Genomic DNA, 23,232 nt, shown 5'->3' with positions numbered 1-23,232 from the left:
TGTCTGGGTCCAATTTTTTGCCTCATGTTTTAAAACCGTAAGCACTCTCGCTTCAGTAGAAAATCTTCATTGGAACTGTTAAAGGTGTCATTTAATTTTCTTAAGTTGCTCTTGCCCATCCCTTTTCTTTGCAGTTGGTTTTATGACTTGTACTGTTTGCGTTTTATGTGCAATTTCCTCTGCATGTGAATGCGAAGGTAGCGGGGGGTTAGGCCTGGTTTTGAAGGTTGTGCAGCTCTATTAAAAGAAATGAGTTTCTCTTTGGTATGTGAGCAGCATAACACAGTCTGGCTCTCTGAGTCTTATCAGTGTTTTATCTGTGCTGCAACACCATAATTAGCACCTTCTTACAATACAGGTAGACGGCAATAAACTTTAGGCATGCTGACAATCTTGTGTAAGAATGTCCTTTTGTTTCATAGTTTTTTTTATTCAGTGACAACAAACTCCAAGCTTAATATTTAGTTTCATATTTATTAATCAGCTAGTGTCTTAGAAGGTAAAATCGTATTCATGGCTTTGCAGAGCTCAGTGACATCCTAAAACTCGAACATGTAAGTTTTTACCTTCATGACAAAATGACCAGCATCTTTTACACATTAGTTTTCTGATTCACTGTTAACTGAGTAATACATGCTTGGACATTTAAAGTGAGGGTTTGAACAGTAAACTGTGAATTTCACATAATTGTTGAGCTGTGAGAAGAAAGAAAATGATGGTCACTAAAAATGGATCTGAATGCTTCCCTTGTTTAGATTTTATGAACATTAACAATGGCCCCAGTAAAGCCACAAATCCACACAGCGGTTTTAGCAACAACTGATTGCAAACTCATCTCGATAACCAACAAAAACAAAGTGTACAACATGGAAAAACTGGCAGTGCAGTCCTTTGGCATGTAGCTAATAAACATAGAGGCTAAATTTGGCATCATGGAGCTGTTAAATTCACAAATAAACCCTCAGAAAACTTGAAGAATAGATGCGAAAGTTCACAGTTCACCACCAACTTACACACTCCAGTGCAACACATGCACACTCTTAGTCGCTAAATGTGTAATAAAGAAGTGCTGCAATGTTAGGAGCCCTGAGTAAACAAGCTTAGTGATGACAACAACATATACACAGCTTTTCAGAAAGATGACATCATAATGCAGAAAGCTGACCAAACTTGATCCTTCACTATTCTGCAACAATGGCAGCCATTGATGAGTCTGACTCACATGGTTAAACCTATCCTTGGTTTCCTGTCAGCGGGATCCACCAACAAGGCCTCACTCACATTAAGTTCATATTACATAACGAATGCAGAATATAATTCTCTTCTTATATTTCAAGTATCCTTATTGTAAATTAAATGATTTTAAAATACATTCATATGTGCATAAAAACCACAAAGATGGGTTTGTTGTTGGTTAAGAAACAGGACTCCACCCATGCAAATTGATTATTGATGGAAAATCCAGTTTAATACATATTGTATAATTAAATCTACTTCTTCTCATTAGTTAAGACTCAGTTCTTGAGGCTTACTGAAAGTAACTGACGAACCCCCTGAGAGACATCATACCTTTTATTAGCTTTGTCCAAAACCCAGTTACTACCCACCACCTGAACTTTCCTCTCTGTTCCCTTTTCTTTTTGGATCTAGTTCTTGTGGTCATCCAGCCATCAAAATGGCCCTCAATACCTCTGTTGAAGGACTAGATTAGTACTTCTTTTGCACTTGAATACTTTTTTTTCAGGCTCCTTTTCCGTTCTGGATTCTCAGAAACTTGGTGCTTTCTGGCGAACCAGCCAGTGTTCTCACTAGTTTAACTGGAACAAAAGTGGGAGTATTTTACTCCACGGAAGTAAGCATAAAAAGTTTATAAATTTGATCATGAAAGTTGATTAAGTTGTCAGGCTCCATTACAAACTACGTTTTCCCGAAATAAACCAAGCATTCAGACGACCACGCTAATTTTGTGAGATGTCAGGATGTCAAGCTTACATGAATCTAGTCTACCTGCTCTCTTAAAGATGCACTACAGAACTTCTGCACTTTTCTCAGTGATGCCCTGCCTATCGACACCTTTGACGACTAATTCAGCATCCATCTTGCTTCCTACCTGTACCGTGAGCTCTCTCCAGCCAGTAAAAGACTGTTTTATCTTGACTCTTTGTCTATCTCATGTCTAGCTCTGTCTCTTTCTCTTTCTTTTCTTCTCTTTCCCCTGGTAATGTCTTCTTGCATTTCTTAGCTGAATCAGCCACGATGCACGCTCAAAACGGCCGTTGTATTTTATATCCGTTTGCTAGCATGTGCCTCGTACAGAAATGTACATGTTAGATGCCACTAAGCCTTCAAACGAGTCTGGAACACAGAGTCTTAAGGTTGGAAAGTTATCTAATGCATCTTTAAGGCTATTGATTATTTGGTAGATCATAAGTTGTTTTGTTTTTTTTTATTGGAAAAACAGTATTGGTCTGGTGTTCATTTTTTCCATTTGGGTTCCACAAACTTCAGCAATGAGTTCCTTCAGTTTAGGCATAAAAAAGATGGAATATTTCCTCCAGCAGTTGTAGTAGCTCTGAAAATGTTCCTGCAGTCCAGAAGTGCTGACTGTTTTAGTGTTTTGCTCACCTTGTGTTAAGCCACTGATCAAAGTGCAGATAAGCTCCAAAACTACTCGGTGGAGTCCTATAGCATCTGACCTAAGTTTACCTTTAACATTAGCTCAGAGCAAGAACACATAACTTGGGTTTTTAACATATCCAGAATTCAGTTTGTCTGAATACCAGCATTGCTTGCTTCTGGTATTTTAGTTGAGATTGCATCTGCCCTTATCTACTGTGTCTTGAGAAGAGATGACATGAAACTGATTTCAGGTCTGATTACTTTCCGGTGTTGCCTCAACCCAGACCTTTTGGTTCAGTTTGAGGAAAACATGTAGAAAAGAGGTCTCTACAGGTTTCCTTTAACTGTCCTCCATCTGCTTTGTCATCGCCTTCAGGGCACAAACCTCACACTTTGTAAAGTTTTCAAAGCCCCATCAAACTTTTTAAAGTTGGTTTATGGACACAGTGCAGGTGAAAGAGATCATGCCTCAAATATGACTTTTTTATTTATTTATTTTATTATTATAATTATTATTTTTTTTGTTTGTTTTACTGGTTTAATGCGGTGAAATAGTTGTTACAGCACAAAGTAATGCCGTCACTGTTTGGTGTGAAACAATGTATGAGTGGTTCCACCACCGTTGATTTTATTTCAGTGTTTTTAGTAATATAGGCAGCATTTTCTTTCATTGTCCAGAACACAAAGCTGTGCTTGCAAAGTGAATTATGAATTAAATGAATTAAAAGTTCTGCTTACTTTAAACAAGCCAAGCTGAGACTGAGATGAAAACACCTGTTACACCGCTCTGCTGTCTTTATGGTTTATTATTAGGCCATTCCACTGCCATAGACCCTTTATTAGCTCCTCGTAGTTTCTAAAACTGAACATAGCTCACTTGACAAAATGACTAACTTTAGTTTTGTTCTTTTTTTTCATTTCTTTGTAAAAGTTGGTCTGTTCTACTAAAAGCTCCCTAAAGATGCTGATAATCATTGTTAAACACAAAATACCTCTGTGAGAAATCTTCATCCGCTTTCTGTGAGACTATAATTTCTTATGTTTTTTTGTTTTCTTTGATGGCTTCTTTTTTAGGGGATAATACCAGTTTATATCTTTTTAATTTGTGTTATAAATTTTAATCTTAGAAGCACAGAATGATTGAGATTATTAGTTAATTGTAATGACTTAAGTTATGTTATTAAATGCCGTTTTCTTTTGCTCATGTTTTTTTGAATAGCTTATTTATTTGAGGCTTATTTAAAGCTTTTACTTAACTGATTCATTACTGATCATTAATGATTCATAATCAATGAATAAAATGGCTTGAAATGTGCTTCCTTTATCATAGATCGTCCACATGACATCATCCCATCCTCCCATCTGAGCAGGATTTTCCTGTCTCCTTGATCTGTTCTGTGGTAACTGCAGTTTTCTGTAAATGTATCAGAAGTGTGATTCTGGTAAATGTTCTGTGATTGGCAAAGTCCACCAGTCCTCATGTGATGGTAAACAGAGAGGCAGCCTGCATGGCCTTGTGCTGTCCAGCACTGCCACAACCCTAAATCCCCTCCTCCCTCCCTATCCTTTAAGCAGCAAGCTGACCATCTGTTCGGGGCACCAGGCCATAACTCTGTGCTTAACACACACACACACACACACACACACACACATGCATGTATACTTGCAGACACAGTGCAGTCACACATGCAAGGAAACAGATGTACATTTATCCCAGACAGGCAATGCCTGCATGAGCTCTACATGTGTGCATGAATTCAGCCTTACACAGTTTGTGTTGTTGAAGGGTTAATGTGTGACTTTTCCTGTCTTTCCTAACTGTGTGTTTGAACTTGGAAAGGGGGCGAGGTCCCTCATGCTTGTATGTGTGTCTATGGTACATGGTTGTATCAGAGCTGCTGAGGTAACACATGGCAGGTTGGATACAGGGCGACAGGAAATGATCAGGCATGGGTGCAGCGCTGTCCTTTCCCTGCTGGGGTCCTTTGCATTATGTGCACCAACTATATTTGTCCCTGTTCCATTTCCTGTTTTTGCTAGTTTCTGTTTTGGTCATGTAGCTCATGGAGATTGTCATTTAATAAAAAATGTCTGCATGCATTCAGACATTGACAAGATGATGATAAACTAATGAATAATAGTTATACATATTAACAAAAATGTAGGTAATCTGCAAACTGCGTCTTTTCAATTAATTCAAAGGTAAACTAAATTAGACTTCATGCTGGTTATGTAACTTTAACCACCTGTTTATAATTGGCTTTAGATTTTGAATATTTTTTTCATTTGTCTATTTAATAATGATTTTTGTTTTTAATTTTGATTAAATTAGTTTCTTGTAGACTTTACCACATTTTCACCTACACCAGGTAAAATAATTTCAGAAACCGCTATTATGATTCTTCTAAGAACTGCAACAACTGATCAGTTATTGAAAGTTTTAATAGTGAAAAAATTTTGTTACAATAAATGTTCCTTTTCATAAAATTAAATGAGTAAAATGCTGGTTTTACCTTTTTAAATTGGGTTCCTTTTTTATACACGAAAACTGAATATTTTCAGTTTCAATCAGAAATATTTACGGACATTTTCTACACAGTGTAATAAATTTGGGAAATTGTTTTAAAAAGGTTAGTTGAAGCTCTACTCTATTATTTTCAACCAAAAGATAGAGACCTAAAACAGTGGGTAAACTGGGTTTTAATGTGAAAAAAATACACGAGTAATCCAACTCATTTTGTGGTTTTTGTTGCATTTTAATTGGAGAAACTCAGAATTCCCAGTTTCCATTGAATACAGCAAAGTTGCTACAGTTTTTTAATAAAATGAGAGATGCTGTGGTCAGTTACAGAACAAAGCAATCATTTCCAGATTGTTTACTACCAGTTTTGTTCTAAAGAACAAACACATCCACACCTGAACACACCCCCTTTGCTGAAGTGCTGAGTGTGTAAAAACCCCCACATTCTGCTGGTGCAGCATGTATACAGTATATGGTTGTGTTAACCAACTTAAACTGATATATATTTTTAGACTTGTCACACTGGCACACAATGAATCTCAACAAATTCTGCCCAAAGGTTGATACACAGGAAAAAAAGAGGGCTGTTTGATTGCAGAGAAGTTCAATAAAATGTGGTGTTAATGGGTCATAAGACATGAATAACTATTTAAAAAAAATTTATTTTATCTGGAATATTCAGCTTTTAACAATATAAATAGTTGCAGCACTTTCAGAGATTTCTGGCACCAGACAAAAGTCCTAATTTCTGTTAACTCTTTTGAGGCCAGACTGAAATACAACCGCAAGCTGCTGCAGTTAGTCAGGGAGTCTAAAACACAGGATGCCTTAACTTCTCAACCTGCATGAAGAAACCACAACTGATACAAACAAGCTGAAACCCATTCCTGTTTGCTTTGAAAATTTGTATCTGAAGATGAAAGATTTGCTTTAAGCTGAGCAGGTACAACATGCAGATAAATTACAACTCATCTCACAATAACTCCTGGAATGCACTGAACGTTTCAGTCTGATGATACACACGTCTGTAATGTTGTCTAGGTGGGATGAAAGGATAAACACAACTCATGTGATCAGCAAACACTACCACAGTACAAATCATTATACTCTAAAAGATGAGGTGCTTCAACTTGAATCTCTACGTCTCTCCTCTGATGACAGTTTTTTTTATTCGTTCAGATATAGTTGTGAAGACGATGTGTAGAAGTACCCAAAATCTGATAATGACGAAGAAATCACAGAGCAGCGTTTTTTGGTAGCAGCTTGTCATCTAATCCACTGCTGCTGCAGCTTCTTTGTCTCCTTGTGGCCCCTGCACTCCCATCATGTCCCTCTGCTGTGTATTAAAGCAGGGACTTGTGAATGGTGTGATTGTGTATTGAGTAAAGAGGATGGCAGCTGCTGGTCTTGGGGCTGGCGAGAGCTTATGTGTGCAGTCAGGAGTGGGATGTGTGTTAATAGTAATCCTGCGGATCCAGATGACTTATCCTTTATCCTGTATGAGTATGCATGTCGGGCTCCAGCAAAATAATTTGGCCCTTTAGTAGATTACATAACACATGAGGGTCTTTGTGTCATAATCTTATAAATTTTGTAATGTGGTGGATTTTAGAGCTGTGCAGAAATCCCTGCTCATAGATCAGTTGACTAGTTACGTTCAGAGAATTTGGAGCTGGTCTAGAACAAATCTTTGCGTTTAATGTGTGTAGTGGATTGATTCTTGTGTTGTCATCCCTCTCTCTTGTAGTGGTGATGTCTTGAGGTCATGGCTCCTCCAGCCCAGTAAAGGACGCCCCAGTGCCGGGCTGCTGCTAATGGGAACTCCTGCTCCGCCATGAGTGCTCGTGATGGCGTTGGTGGTGTCGGTGGCATGGGCACCCTTGGCCGACGGCAGCGCTTTGAGAACTCAGAGTTCACCGTGCGCATCTACCCGGGCGCCCTGGCAGAGGGCACCATCTACTGCCCAATCAGTGCCCGCAAGACCACCACAGCCGCTGAGGCCATTGAACGCGTCATCGAACGGCTGGAGCTGGACCGCACTAAGTGTTATGTTCTTGCTGAAGTGAAGGAGTTTGGTGGGGAAGAATGGATTCTGAATCCCAGCGACTGTCCGGTCCAGAGGATGATGCTCTGGCCCCGCGTGGCTCTAGAGCACCGTCCACTGTCTGGTGGGGAAGATTACCGCTTTCTCCTGAGACAGAAGAACCTGGATGGCTCCATTCATTATGGCGGCAGCCTCCAGATGTGGCTGCAGATCACAGAGGAGCGCAGGCGCATGGTGGAACGTGGACTGCTGCCACAGCCCGAATCTCAGGGTGACCAAGCGGATCTGTGCTGCCTGGAGGAGCTGAATGAGCGCTCGCTGCTGGACAACCTGCGCTCGCGCTTCCACCAGGAAAAAATCTACACGTATGTGGGAAGCATCCTCATCGTCATCAACCCATTTAAGTTCCTGCCAATCTACAACCCCAAGTATGTGAAGATGTACGATCATCATACACTGGGAGATTTGGAGCCGCATATTTATGCTGTGGCAGACGCAGCTTATCACGCCATGCTGCGGAGACAGAGGAATCAGTGCATTGTTATATCTGGGGAGAGCGGCTCTGGCAAGACGCAAAGCACAAACTTTCTCATTCATCATCTTACGGCTCTCAGTCAGAAGGGCTTCGCCAGTGGAGTGGAGCAGATCATCTTGGGGGCAGGGCCAGTATTAGAGGTGAGGTCTTTTCCTTCTTCGATTTGGTGGGAATATAAATACATTTGAAAATAGTTCCTGGGTGAGATCTCAAACCCTGCTGCAAAGAAATTCAACTAGGGGAGGAGAGGCAGACATTTTCCAACATTTTGGGCACAGATTGCAAAATGTAAGAAGCCGATAGCCAATTTAAATGCCTGGCTTGAATACCCATGTGTATGTAAGTGCTTTTTGTCATTGCTAGTCAATGGTGAGCTCTGTAGTATAGTTTCTGTGTTTGCTCTGGGAAGATATCAAACATTATTTTAATAGAAATTAATCACCAATTCAAGTAGAAATGCAAATGAGTTTTGTGTCCTCTCTTTCCACAACTGCACCGTTAAATGAAGAGAGTGGTTGAAGTAAAAACAAAGCAGAGAAGACCTGGTTTCAGTTGAGAATTTAACCATAAACAGAAATGAAAAAATGACAAAGCTAAAACACAAGTAGTGACAAATTGATGCAACAACTATAAATACAAAAAGGACCACAACAAACAAGTCGTTGTTTGAAACAAGCAAGTTGTTCAAGTTCAAAATGTGCAAGATTTTTCATATTGAGTGGTGGCTAAATTAAGGCTTGACATTAAGGAGTTGTTCTGGATTTATTAGGTCTGGATTAAACTGTTTATGATAGGTTTCCTGTTAAGATTAGTTGCAGCACCTTAAAGTTTCTTAATACATAAAAAACACACCTGTTCCATACTTCATCAGGGCAGAAACAGTTTCATTTTGCTTTAAGACACAAATTGGCTCACATTCAGATTCCCTCATCCCTGAACTGAAAGTTGTCTGAAATTAGTTGGGATTTTAATTTGGCAGTGTTTTTCTCCTGGTTTGTTTATTCTGCATGAATAGTTTATGCTGTAATGTAATCCTACCGCTCCAACAGTCCAACAGGACTTCCAGTGGAGTTCTGTGCAGCTTTTAACATAAGTTACACAACACTGCTTAGCTGCAACTGTTCTACCCACATACAGAGATTTGTTACACTTTTAGTCCAGCTGTGTTGGGATTATTTGGTGCACAAAAGAGCTCTATCTGCAAGCAGCAGTGGTCTATGACTGCTCCAGTTATAGAGTCTTGTTTTTTTTCTCTACATGGTGGAAATTAAGGTAGATGCAGCAGAGGCCCAGCCAAAGGTTGTGAAGGAAACTGGCTGTTTTCATATTACTCAAGACATTCCGCTCATATTCTTTTTTACCTTCAGGGACCTGTCACTGTAATACACTCCAGTCAATAGTCACTGACAAGTTCACAACTGCACATTGTTTTCTCATTTGTCCTGCTAAATTCCTGAGAATTATGTAAAGTCTTTCAACTGTATGCACAATGCTGCCAGTCAGAAAGACAAATACAGGTTGCTTGCTGTCAACAGTGTTGCTATTTTTTATGAGGGGTGTAATCCCTCAATGTCAAATCACCTGACCACCTGCTGTTTATCTTTGGTTCACTTACAATGAACAAGGCAACCTTGTAGAGATCCATACATGATCTCTTGCACTTCGTCATCTCTTCACAAGCCAAGAGGTGATGCATTTGTGACTGCGCATATTTATTTAATTATTTAAGAATGATTCAAGAATGAAAATATTTTATAAACAAGGGTTCTGAATATTTATTATTTTCCCATAATTTTCTGTTTGAAAAATGAAATACAATTATTCTTAGCATCAATGTCAAGTTAAAACTGGCAGCCTGAAGTCTGAGTCCAAAGGTGACTAACAAGACAGCATTTCTGGCAACAAGTCACTCTAAACTTTGTTTTACTGTCTCCAGTTTGGCAAACACACTTCTAAGGAATGCCATTCATAGGCATGTCTCTTGGTTTAATGTGTAAGCACATCGTGTTAATCCTCAACGCACTAACACGAGTGAGTAGTTTTGAGTGCAGAGGAGCAGCCCTTAATTGTTTGCAGTTAGATTGCATATCTGCCTCCTGCTGATTGATGCCAAGACCGAGGCTTCTGTTCTACTGCAAGGAGAGATAAGTTAAGAGGAGTGGAGGAAGCAAAATTACCTCAAAGGAGTCATTTATCTGCATGTCTTTGAAACTTTTCATTGAAGGAAGTAGAGAAGTGCCAAGTGGATGTGGAACAGTGTTTATCTCAGGCTTCTGTGGCTGATGCAGTAATTTTAGCCTCTACTACAGTTGATGTTCCATCAGCTTCATGTAAAGAGCTTTAAAGTCAAGCCTGACCTCTAACTTAATATGGATGATATGGATGATTAATATGGATGATTGGTTTCAGGAGCTTGGTTGTCAATCAATTCAAAAAGTGTTGTCCCTGTGGTGGACTGGCGACCTGGCCAGGGTGTACCCTGCCAGCAGTAATCACAGAGCAAGTCCTCCACTGAAGCCAGTGTTGTGGACATTATGATTTCAATGGAAGAGATCCTGATATGCAGCTAAATTATTCTTACTGTACTCATGGTCCAATTCCCCAACACACTTTAGGAAATTTACTTGAGGGTTTTTGTATAATCTTGCTAAAAGACAAGAATCACATCTTTCTGTGCTGTAAAGGAACAAGAGCAACCCTGAACTAGACGTCTGCCAGAAGTTTAATTTCATCAACAATGGAAAGTATACATAAAGAAAGAAAAAGGAGCTCTTGGTTGTGTTTTGAAGCATCAGATTTTTTTTAAATTACATTTTTGAACAAAGAAAGTATAATTTAGTTAAAATGTTCTCAAGGCTTTATCATTAAAAAAAAAAACAAAAAAAAAACCAAAACCCTACTACAACATTGAAATTTCCCTCTGGGATAAATAAAGTATTTTTCATTTCATTTCATCATCCTATGATTCATCAAATACCAGTAAAAATTCATTAAAGGCTTCATGGGAGTTCAGTGTTTACACCTTGATACCACCCAATAAGAAAGTTATGTTTAGTTTTGTCTACAGAAACATTTAGGTTTTGACACTTGAGCCCATCAGAACTTGTCAGGACGTACCGTATGAGTACCTCTGTGCCATTTCTTCAGTTAATAGCGGGTTAATACCGGGTCAGATAAGTTCTCCCAAAGTGACTCATCACCCACATGTAAACATTACTATAGCTCAGGGATCACCAAATTCAGACCTCTTGGGCCAGTGTCCTGCAGGTTTTCAATGTATCCCTGCTCCAACACATTAGACCCAAAGTAATGAGTCATTGTGCGGAACTTCATAAGCTGTTGTATCAATTTAATTTGAGTCAGGTGTGTTGGAACAAGGTTCTAATCCATGCTATAGCAAAATAAAGCAGACAGATGTTTTCCTGTTGTCAGTTCAAGGGCAAAAACACCCTGAGAGAGAGTGTGTTAAAAGAGTAGATATCACTTACAAACGGGTTTGTTCTGGAAACCAGCCAACAGCTGGCACGATCTGTTACAATCCTGACAAGTCTTGTCATTGCAGTGTTTTAATTAATGATGCTTAGATGGAGATAAAAAAAAACATTCTCTGTAAGGACATGTCATGCCAATTTGATAAACAGTGAGTTTCAGCATGGTTATCATTCCACATGCAGGCAGTTAGAAGTTGACAAGCTTTAGTTTCATGTTGGAGTCTGAAGGGTAATAAACTGAATCTACTTCTCCTGCCTTCTACAGCTTTGGACTTTAGTTGAACCTGCAGACTGAAGATGAATAGATGCATACCTGAAATACAAGAAATTCTACACCCAGTTTTGCTTCGATGCATGCCGTCTGTCAGTCCTGTCGTTTACATTTATATGACTGCACTGACATAAAGCCTTACACTGACTGCCTGCTTGTTCATAGGAATGTGGTGTTTGACATTGTTTGGGTTGTCTTTATCATCTTATGTCTCCATGGGGCTGATGTTTATGGTATAAAAGAAGTTTTGACTTGTGTGCAGTGGGTGATTTAAAATAGAATATTAGTTTCCAGCATTGTAGTTGATATAATAGCTATATTCTTAAAGAAGGAGCTGTATAAGCATGTCGATAACGACGACATTTGTTGCCCCGCTAGTGGTTGATGGACAGTTATGATGGAATGCTATTAGTTTGGTCCTTACTTTTAAAATCCTTTTGTTGCACAGTTTTCTGCTTGATCTCTGTTTGATAAACAGTGCTTATAACTACTAATTGGTCTGTGCAGAGCACAGTGCAACAGTGATGGACCACAGTACCTGTCCTCTCATTTTATCTGTGTAGCAGATAAGCCAACCTTTAAATATACAGTGTTTTTATATGCGTTAGGTTCTGTATTTATTTCACTCTCTGTCTTCATTGCCGGTTCAGAACCAGAGCCTAACATGGAGCTAACATGGTTCTTTCTGTTTCCAACAACAAAGACTTAAGCACTGAATAACTGGTGCTTTGCTGGAGCCAACTCTTTGCTGAGTAAGGAACCGCTTACGTTGGGGGCTTAAGGCGGGGTTGCGGAGACCAACCAAACTGGGTAAATATCAGTGTTTACCCAGTCATGTTTAAAGATCCAGAATCACTGTTTAATCAAGAGAGAATAATAAAAACACCAAGCCACAAAATGGATGGAAAATCAAAGCAGAAGAAGAAAGTGACCAGTGTTCCTTTTTTTTTTTTTTAAATAAATATAATTTTTGTCACTGGTTGATTCAGTTAAAGTTGCCCAATGTGCCATACAGAGCTGTATTCACAACCAGCGTTTGAGGTAAACAGTGTTTGTTTGCTACATTTCTTAACATTGCCAGAGGTTTTAATAAAGTCAGCTGCCATTTATAGATCCACCTCAAAAGCTTATGTCTAAACATTAGTATCAATTGGTGTTTAGAAACACCTGTCATCTTTGCAGAGAACATTCACAGAGTCTGTTGCTTAGAACGGCGTTTAAGAACTAGACTGGTGCTATTAAAACATTAGTTTGCAGAGAAAAGAAAACAGCTGTGTTCTGTTGTTGTTTTTGTAAAGATAAAGTGTTAGTCTGCATTGCTGTCCTGTACAGACATTCTGAATGTACGGGTCTAATGGTTGAATGTGTTAGGAACATTTAAAGAAATGTTGTAATGTGTCTCTGACCAAACTAGTTCAAACCATCTTAGAACTGACTCTAGCACCAACACTGGAGCCAAAAAGGAGGTACTGGTGGCCTAAAACTTAACATGGTATAGTGTTGTTATATTTTTCCCATAAGTGTTCTGTTTATCTCTAAAGTGTCCTCCCATTAAATCTAATAACAAAATTGCCCATGAAATTTCAAATAAAATCAGGAAATTATTAGAGATGTGGATGTTGATAGACATCCATAACAAATGAGGCTTAGATGGTGGTCATTTCATGGTACTGACAGAAAGCTAAGACGCTTATTTTCAGAAGTAATTAGTCTTTGCTCCGTGAAAGCAAAGCAAAGAGGTAATTTGGTTATTTGTTTTTACATGTGAGCACAGTTACGGTTTAATATGAGTTCAGCTGTCTTCTCCTGAGGGAGAGTATGAGGTTACTTCATGCTGCTCAGTCTGACAGTGCATTGTCAGGATCTGCTTGCCAAGTCTGGAGAGGTGTCACTGGACATCAGTGCAGCAGCACAGGTAATCACATGTATGCTACCGGAGGGTTTCTGGGGCACTTGGGGAAGTTTTTTTTGCCAGACCTCATTGGCCCAGTGAGCGCTGGAGCTCCCATTGTGCTCTTCTGTGTTCCTGGCCAACACAAGCACTCCCAGTGTGAGCCATTCCAGGTCAGCAGTTTCACTTCTCAGCATCTCCTTCACTGCTATCCCAGTACACTCACACAGAGATGCACACACACTTGCACATTTAATACATCTTCCCCAGAGCTCCCCACTAATACTGAGCAGATTAGTATGTATTACAAGTTCGCCCCGGACTGGGCGGGGTCAAACTAGATTTACTGTGCCCTGAAAGTGTTGTTTTCCTCAGGCTGAGATGGGAAAATACTCAAGATGAGAGAGATGGGGAATGATTGAGCACCGTTCCTGTGTGGTGTCAAGTTAAAGAGCTGTTTGCTTTATTCTGGTTAAACTGGGGTAAAGATTGTAATGCTGGTTGTTGTAAGCAGTTACATACTGGGATTTGGCCTACAGACTGCATGCCCATGTTTCTGCACTCTCTGGATTCATATTTGAAGCTGTCAAAAACAAGCTCTGAGACTAAGACAATTCAAGAGATTTACTAAACACAACTATGGTTAGTTAAGATATCAAATCAGTCTGGTTTGATAGGACTTCCCCCTAACAGTTCACATTCAAATAGATTTTTAGTTGAATCATCTGATGTTGATCAGTGAAATCCTACAATCAGTCTTTTGTTCCTTTTTCCATGTAGACATGTAAAGTTTTATCTCCACTAGTCCCTCGTTGCGAAGCAAACCTACAATTGTTCTTGTATTTTATAGCAAAATATGTTTTGTATTTGAAAAAATGCTGTTCCAGTTTTTACAAGCAGTTGGTCTGTTTTTTTTCCATTTTTTTCTTTTGTTTAGTGTTATTTGAAACAGGCAGAATCAGACTTGAGCATTTGGCATTTAAAAAAGACTGAACTGACTTTTTGGTTCTTATCAAACATGCTTACTTCATGAGATGAACCTGATCAGGACTGAGTTTAATCTCAAACTCTTGTCCTCAAGAGCTGTTGTTCATCAGGTTTTAGGTGCTTTCCTGAGGTGCATGAGTTCATCTGAAAATTATTTATGGGGACACTTCAGGCCACTAGTTAGTTTATGAGCACCTACTTTTCTGTCCATGGTGTTTTTATAACATAATGTGTAAAGAGCCGTTTACTTAGGCCCCAAGGAGAGTTTGCATTCTTCAAAGAGTCTTAATCAGAGATGTTTATCTGGTTTTATATCTGAATGTTATTTTTGGTTGTTTGCTAAAGTAACTCAGGCACAGAGAGCCAAAGTCCTGACTCATATCTGTTCCACTGTAACAGGTAATTTCTTTAAAACAAAACATTCATCCACTCAAGTGCTAACAAGTTGTTTTCTGTTTTGTTTCAGACATTTAGATTATGTTCCTTTTCTTGATACTTCTGTCATCTTCGATTGCGTTTGATGTTCTCAAATAAAAAAGGTAGAAATTTTACCTGAACTGTTTGAAGACCGGTGCTCTCTGTCTCACATTACCCTGAAAAATGATTGTTTTTCTCAGACTTATTACAATATATTTCAGGAAATTAAACCATGAATGACAGAACTGGTTAGAAATGGTAAAACGGGTGATGTCAGAATAATGTGGTTGATGTGGTGGTGAAGCATCATCAGTCCAAACATCTGACCCTATGAATAAATGTGATCTATAAATAAACAAACCTTGACACAGACATGATAAACCAACATGGGCACACCATAAAGATGCTGTAGTAGAGTTTATTTTCTTTTTCCTATACTGCATTGGCAAAGGAATTATTTATCCTCTTTAACAGGGGTGTCCAGCCCCGGTCCTCAAGGGCCACAATCCTGCAGGTTTTTGATGTTTCCCTGCTCCAACACACCTGATTCAAATGAATGAGTCATTGTGTAGAACTTCATAGGCTGTTGGATCCATTTAATTTGAGCCGTTTGTTGGAACAGGGAGACATTGAAAACATGCAGGACGGCAGCCCTTGAGGACCAATTTTGGACACCCCTGCTCTATAATGTTATCTTTGTAAAAATTGTACAGCAGAATATCAACATTTAAACAATTTGAATGGTTGTAACATTATTCTAGAATAAAAAAAAATTGTATTTTATTAGTAAATCTCAAAGTCTTCTGGCTTAATTGTTTGACCTTTAGCTTGTATAACGCAGTGAAGTTATCAGAAGCTGCAGACTTTGTAACAGTGGTGTTTCAGTCTGTGTTTAATTCAACAGAAAAATGAAGAATTCTTGCAGCCCCAGCTGCTACTTTTCACTTTGTGTTTATCTCACCACCCGGGTGCCAGGCACTTATTTTTTTTCCTGAAACTGTATACAAGAGCACTGGTACTCGTGGCTGGGAAAGAGGAGTACATACTGTTCCTGCTTTGTCATCCCATCTGTACAAAAAAGATACAGCTTTTCACTCTGTAGTAGCTTGAGGCCAGATGTGCCTCAGAGGGCTCTGCTGCACAGATTTGTTTGACTTCTCATCTTCGGTGGCTGAGTTTAGTTTTGTCAAAACTTAGCAAAACCTGAGGTAATTTTAGTTAAACTTAAACCCATCATCTAGCTAGATGTTTTACAGAAAGTGGTGAAGTTTTGGATTTGCATAGAAGAGCAACAAATCTGTTAACATTTTACACAGATTACAAAAAAAAAAAAAAAAAAAAAAAAGGATTTTTGGCTGAAATGTTGAGACAGTTCTAATTTCTTTTCTGGGAAGTTGTGATGTGCTATAAACAAAAATAATGAATTCATTATTGGCCAGAAAATGAACTGCAGATTCTAAAAAAGAATCTTTCACCCCTACATCTGTGCAGATGCATCTTATCAGTAGATTTTCATGGATAATAAAGAAGCATTTCTTCTTTGCAGCCGTGTGTCCTCATTCCACTTTTTGAGCCATCAAGTCTCTCATCAGGAGCAGCCCGACAATGTGCCTGCTTGTGTCCCTTCACAGGCTTGTCCTTTATGGTGTGGTTTGGTCAAGTTTGCAGGTGCTTCGTCAGCATCTCTCTCTCTCGCGCTCACACACACACACACACACACATGCATGCACACACATGCTACAGTTAGCACCTGCTGTTAGACTTGACCAGCTGCCCTGACCACACCTGCAGCTGTGTGTCACATAGAAAGAAGACAGACAGAAAAGGCTTTATTCTAAATTACGTTAAAATGCCAAACGCTATCATAGATGACCTGCATAGATGGATCTTTTTTTCCAAGTTGCTGTGGAGAGCTCTTATGAGGAACAAAATTGTTGTGCTTCATAATAATGTTTCACCCATTTTATTCTACTGCATCTTGCAAAACTTTAATGACTCAGTGTGGGAACATCTACAAAATCTGCTATCAGTATCTGTAAAACACCCAGATAAAAAAAATACTTGTCTAAAATGAGTACAACCAATGGTTGTTACAGAAGTGTTAATAAATTCCCATCTCATCACTTGTCTCTACATCCAGGCAGGAAAGCTAACTCAGTTTAGCTCCTGTTTAGGAAGGTTTTTATTAAGAAGCTCTACTCAGAATGGCTTTTTTCTCATGACTTTTTACACATTTCCACAAATTAAGGGGACTTGACTTGACTCTTGTTTATGCACTAAATAAGAGGACATAGAAGTTAAACTTTTTTTGAAGAGCCAAAACATTGTAATTACCTAAAAGGTGATATAAAGTTAATGGCTCTCAGCAAAAATCCAACAAATCAGTTTTTAGCCTCTACAATGTGGTATTTTTTAAATTTATTTTTTTGTCATGTGATAGTAAAACTGCAATATTTTCTTTTACAAGACATGAAGGACGACTGCAGGAAATTAGGATTTTTGTTTCTATTTTAAATTATTTTTTGGATTGTATTGGCAAAATCACAGAATAACAGATGTTTCCCTACATCATCCTTTAATGACTCTTTGTTATGAGGCAGCAGACACTCAGGACTTGTTTTAAGGACCTTTTTTAAATATGTAGTCAAGACCTCTCCCCACCCTCTCCTCCTGGAAGAGTGCCAGTAAAAAGAAGAATCCAAAAATATTTACAAACTCTGATGTTGATGCTGTTTTGCCCAAAAATATTTGAATGAAAACTGTCTCTCTGAAACTGCTAAAGCTTATTGTGGTAGCAGACTTTGAGACAGCAGCTGACACCCCTTTCACAACATAAAGTCCATTTTGTGTTCTCATGATTTTGAGTCCATTAAATAAATACTGCAAGTGCACCCTTCACTCCTCACTAGTTACATAAATCCTTGCAGGTGACATGTCTGTTGCGAGGCTCTCATGTGCTGTATGAGGTTTGTGATCATCTTGTGCTTCCCACATGTCCAGATGTGGTGTAATAAAACTTGGTGTGAAAAGCGCACATCTGGAATAGAGCAGAAAAAATGAGGGATGTCACCCCGGAGTAAGGATGCTCATGGAAAGATAATCCCAGCTGGCCATATGCTGCTCTGTATGTTTTCTGGTAGTGATTTTTTTTTAAATTTATTTCTGAGATCAGTTGATGCCAAGTAGAGGAAACCTTAAATTTTTTTTCTGGTTTTACTTCTGCATTCATGATAATTTATGATTGGAAAAAATGAAAATAAATTTACTATCAATGTCCTTGTTTTCTTTCTGCATGGTCCTTTTGTTGGCCCATAACTACAGTAACAATCGGTGTAACTCTAAGCCATCCCTGTAACAACACAAGAGTCACTACCGCACTAAAAATGAATAATTACTCTGCAAAAATTGCATAAACCAGCGGGTGGGATTTATTAACAGTCAGACACAATGGTTGTGAAGAGGCTTATATTTTGTAACTGATGTAGTTAGCTTCTATCATAAAGCTTTTAAGCTAGCTGAAAAGACAAACTTTCAAATGGAAAACCGGTGAAGTTTTCAAAGGCTGTGCATTCCCTTGATTTTGAAGGTTGTAGAGTTGGGACTACCTTATTCCTGAATCTTGGTAGCATGTCTTAATCCTTCTAGTAAAGAATATCTGCAGCCATCGCAGATAGAATTGAATCCAAGCTTCCAAAAAACTGACTTTTTTGACTTCATAGATGATGCTTCATGTAGGTTGTATGCTGATTGGTTAAATGTTAACTTGAGCTAAAAGGGGATGAAGTAGATATGCATCTGGTGGCTGCACAAACATTAAACATGGAGCAGCCATGGAACCAAGCCAGAACACTTTTTTTTTCCTGTGCATCCTGTTGATATTTTGGATTTATGGCATCTCGAGTTTGGGTCAATGTGGTGGTGCTTGTGGTGACATGAACCTGGTTTAGTTTCAGCACTGGTTTAGTCCATCACCTCCAGTCTGATGGACTTGGGCCTGTATGGGGCCAAACAGATCTGGCAAAAATCCACTGGTTTAACACTGTTTTACTTCACACACAGAATTAAGGACAGAAAAACGCTGAATTTAAGAAACGAGTAGGGAAATGTCCTCTTCTGTTGCCTTTTTTGGCCCTGCATTTAAGTTCATAGAGATCAAACAATAGGGCAGTCCAGCTTTTTGGATTAACCACTTAATTCTACCCCCTTTAGATTGTGGCTTTTTCTTTTTTTCTTTATTTTAAGTTTTTAACTCCTTAAAGACAATTAAAATATTTTTTAGTCTGACTTTGCCAGTTTGACACATCTGTGTGTACTGTAAGACAGAGAACCTGAAGACAAAGTGTTTCCCTTACACCAGACAGCATCCTGATGTTTTCGTCTCACAGATCTAACTAATTGGATTGGCCTCCTTTCAAACTGACCACGTGGCCTAGCTTTAGTGTTGTGGTTGCCTCACCTGGCTACATGGTCTTGCCAAGGTATAGCTCAGTGTTAGCTTAGCACTGGCCTGCTAATGCTTGACATGTGGCCTACATATGGGCGTGTTGTTGTGAGACCACCTGTTCTGACTTTGCTTCAACATGGCTAGCTGTGTGAACAGAGATTTACTAATATGACCTGGGTGTTAATGACAGAAAGGTCATGGTGCACGTGCAAAAGGGTAGAAAAATTACGCCCTTAGAGATTCATCTGTCAGCTGATGTTAGAGATTAACTGGAGCTTACTGTAGTTACCTCACTGGTTAAGAGCTTTCTATACGTTTTTCGCTAATAATTTCCACTGGTACACAATCTAAGCTGTTAAAAGGTAGTTTAGAAGTGAAATGGTTTTGGATGTTGAGAACCATATTTGTATGCTAACCAGTTTGAAACAATTAAAAGATGAATAGACTTTATTTTTATTTATTTTATTTTTTTTATTTAAAAATGAAAAATAAATAATCCTGGAACATGGCAGATATTGGAATTTTTGATGCACATACTATTTGAGATAGTAAGAATGTAAATATTTAATCTGAAAAGGAATGTATATTTTTGGATTGGCTGAATTGTCAGAAATTATGTTTTTTTTTTTAAGTTTGCAAAGTACAAAAGACCCAATTCGACTGCTTCTCTAATCATTGGCATCTCTGTCCTTTGCATTCAAACCAATACTGATGGGCGCCTTTACTTTGAGTACTCTACTCACTTGCTTTTTTCAATACTTTATTCTCCCTGTAATATATTTTAAATGAATAAATACATAGATGTTGTTGGTTTTACAATAGGAGAATAAATAAATGGAAACATTCTTTTTTTAAGTAACTGCAACATTCTCAAATAGTTGTTTGAGTTTATGGTGTTAACTTTAATGCACCATGAAGTCTGATATAATAGGATAAGTTATCCAGGTGTAACCAAATTGCACCATACAGTCTAAATCTAGCTCTTTTTAAACTGATGCTGCACAATTGACTTTTAAGTGTTTTTAAGTGAAAACAACACAAACCTCACATCTGACGCGAGGATAGTTATGAGTCTGCAGGGTCGATGGGGCTTCGTCTGTCAGGTATACTGTTTGTTAAAGCAGTAAATGAGTGTTACTGTGGTGGATCACCACCAATAAATGAGTCGCTGCATTGCCCTGACTGTGCTTTATCACTCATGTAATCGGCAGTACACACGAATAAAGTGTCAGACATATTTAGAGTTTAGATGCAGCACCCTCAACGCACAGTTTAACTTAACCAAGTGATTAAACATTTTCTGTATTTTTTGTGCATCTTCCTTGCATTGTTTTCTGAATATTAGACCATGTACATTCCTATAACAATGTAATTGCAAGAAATCGGGATAGTTAGGCATTAAGTGACTGATTTCTTGGTCCAATTTTGCTGTTTTACAAAAGCAAAAGCTCTGATAAACGAGAAAATGTAATTTCTTTTGTTTATATTTGCTGTGATTACATATTATTGATCGTTCTCCTCTATCATCCACTCTCATCCACAGCAAAGTTTGTTTATAGTGTTAAATCTGAGAAAGTGGGGAAGCTGAAAGCCCAGTACTGGCTGACCTGCAATAGCAATTTGCAGCAGGTTTGCACTGTTTGTATAAAAAGACTGTTGAGCTTATAAATACTCAAGCAAAGGTTTATGTTTCTGTGGCTAAGTAATCCTCCCTCTTCTGCAGCGAGATGCATGTAGCCAATTTATTCTGAGAGTTCATGTGAGGAGCTGTGAATTCTGTCTTTTTATTTTCACCATACAAGCTTTTTATGTTGAGTATTAAAGGCTATATTTTAAGACCCAAGCATAAAAATAAATTAATTATATTCAAGCTACACTTTTCTTAGTAGGTTTAATTATAGATTCAAAGGGTAAATTTCCATAACTATTATTTTCACGTGTAATCATAAGGTTTAAATCTTGAATTGCACAATTTTTATTTTAACTGAGAAATTGTTTAACTCTAATACTGCAACACAAACATTTCTTTTCCATTTTAGTGTGTCTTTCAGGTTAAAGTTTCATGCTTTGAAGATGGATTGATTCAGAGCCTTCAATAATGACTCTTCTGAAATGTGACCGCCACATCTGAGTTAAAAAATGGATTTGATGTCACAGTGATGCATCTAATGAATAAATCCTGATCAATGTGAGCACAGTATGTCAGTGTTTGGATCACTTCTACAGTCTGTAGTCTGCTATCAAACAACCTACTAAATATAGTGAGAAAACACTCAAATAATCATTTTCCTGCTTGTAAGGCTGAGCTCCTCTGTTGATCAAAGGTGAACTCTGACTTCAATGTCTGCTAGAGCCAACTAGTGATGGCAGGAAGCACATGCTTATGTTTGTCTGTTGTTCAACCTTCAATAGACATGCAAGATGAAGTGGATCCGTATAGGTTTGAAAAGTAACAAAAAGCGATCTGAAGCTACAGGGTAGTTGGTAGTTATATTGGGAAACTATCAGAATAGTTACTGTTTGTTTCCAGCAGACTCACTGACTCACTTTTTTAATGCTGCTTTGGCCTTATTCACTCTGAATTAAAAAGAATTGTCTCACAGACACAGTGAGGACTGAGATCTGTTGCACTGGGAGAATCTGGGACCACACTTTTTCCACTTGTAAATAGTCACAACACTTTTATAGCTGTTGTCACTTTTTTCTGTGTCTGAATTTTGCAAATTGGGACAGGACTCCATGTTTTCCAGGACAAAGCGGCCTCGCCTTTCACTCCCCCTCACTATTACATTCCAGTTCGCTGTATGGTGGCCAGAGATGCTTCCTTCTGCATTTCCTCTCTTTCTGCTGATGTCTGGCTTGTGAGCTTCTCCAGCTTTTACAAGAGTTAAGATGGACATTTAAGTCATATTCTCAAGAGTGCTCGAAGTCACAGCAATGATTACATTAGCTATTTTGTGGTTGTTCTCTGGTGTTGTGTGTATGATCTCTGACTGACAGTGCCTAACACTTTAACACTCTCCCTTTGTGTTCCACTGATCTGCTGTAAACGCAGCTGTAGCTCCCTGTTTGCCGAAAAACTCACTGTCATAATGTAAGGAGGTGGATTAAGGTTTCCCCAGAAATCTGTCACCACTCCATAAATCCACCCTGGGATCGCTTCATGGCATATCCCCACAGACACCAAAAGAAAAAAGCCACACACAAATCACAGAAGGATGTGTGTGCGCAGGACACAGTAGGTTTTACATGGAAACGCCTCTTCATTGTTGCCCACAGCTGTACCCACTGATGCAGCTCAGCCCATCCTTTCTTTTAGACAAATGCTGATGCTGGATTTTGTTTGTGCTCAGCTGTTTTGGAAGAAGTAGACTACACTTCTTTATTGGTTGAAGAGACAACAAACTTTAGCAAAGCTTAAAAAAAAAAACCTTGACCTCGGTGAAAAAGAGCCAGGGGATGCAGATTTTCAATCTGCAGCAGGTTATCCAGCCCGCTTGCTGGCACTGAGAAATCACATATTGACAAAGGCTTCTGGAGTGAGTGGGATTAGTGTTTGCTCTAAAAGATAGGTCTGTTTTCCTAATGGCTGAGCACATTTACTTAGCGGTTGTCAAACACATCCCATACAGGCTAGCAAATTGACTCTGGTCACTCAGCCCTTTACACAGTGATGGCTGGAATTCCACGAGTTGTTCTTTACTACACTATTTTCCTCTGGTTTCAACATTTTCATCTAGTGAACCCAGTGTTGTCATTTAGTCAGAGTATAAATCCTTATTAACCGAATATTTTTTTTGTTATTACACTTTAAATACACAGTATTTTAGATGGTATAGTGTAAATCAGTCAGAACTTCACTACATGGTAATCAAGACATTTACACTTGGCCTTTTTTCTTTTCATGTTCAGACCTTGTGCTCAGGACAAACTGATGTTTTTTTCTTTTTTTTTGTGGTGATTTTTTGTCATAAAAATTACTGTGATATCTCAGAAAAATGGCAGGGTTTTG

The 23,232-nt window shown here is 38.6% G+C and overlaps 1 protein-coding gene across 8 annotated transcripts in view; it reads left to right on the top strand.

The window, feature by feature from the left end:
• Positions 1-23,232, top strand: part of myo9aa (myosin IXAa) — a 103,229-nt gene that overhangs the window by 17,593 nt on the left and 62,404 nt on the right. For all 8 annotated transcript variants that reach the window (XM_041981648.1, XM_041981396.1, XM_041981562.1 and 5 more), the window contains exon 2: positions 6,888-7,859. In XM_041981648.1, the coding sequence (XP_041837582.1) occupies positions 6,975-7,859 (885 nt within the window). In that variant the 5' untranslated portion in view covers positions 6,888-6,974. The remainder of the gene's footprint in view (positions 1-6,887; positions 7,860-23,232) is intronic.

This window comes from Melanotaenia boesemani, chromosome 1 (assembly GCF_017639745.1).
Source record: "Melanotaenia boesemani isolate fMelBoe1 chromosome 1, fMelBoe1.pri, whole genome shotgun sequence".
NCBI classification, from domain to species: Eukaryota; Metazoa; Chordata; class Actinopteri; order Atheriniformes; family Melanotaeniidae; genus Melanotaenia; species Melanotaenia boesemani.
Note: the sequence above shows the minus strand (reverse complement) of the source record. Positions and strands in the feature narration are given on the sequence as shown.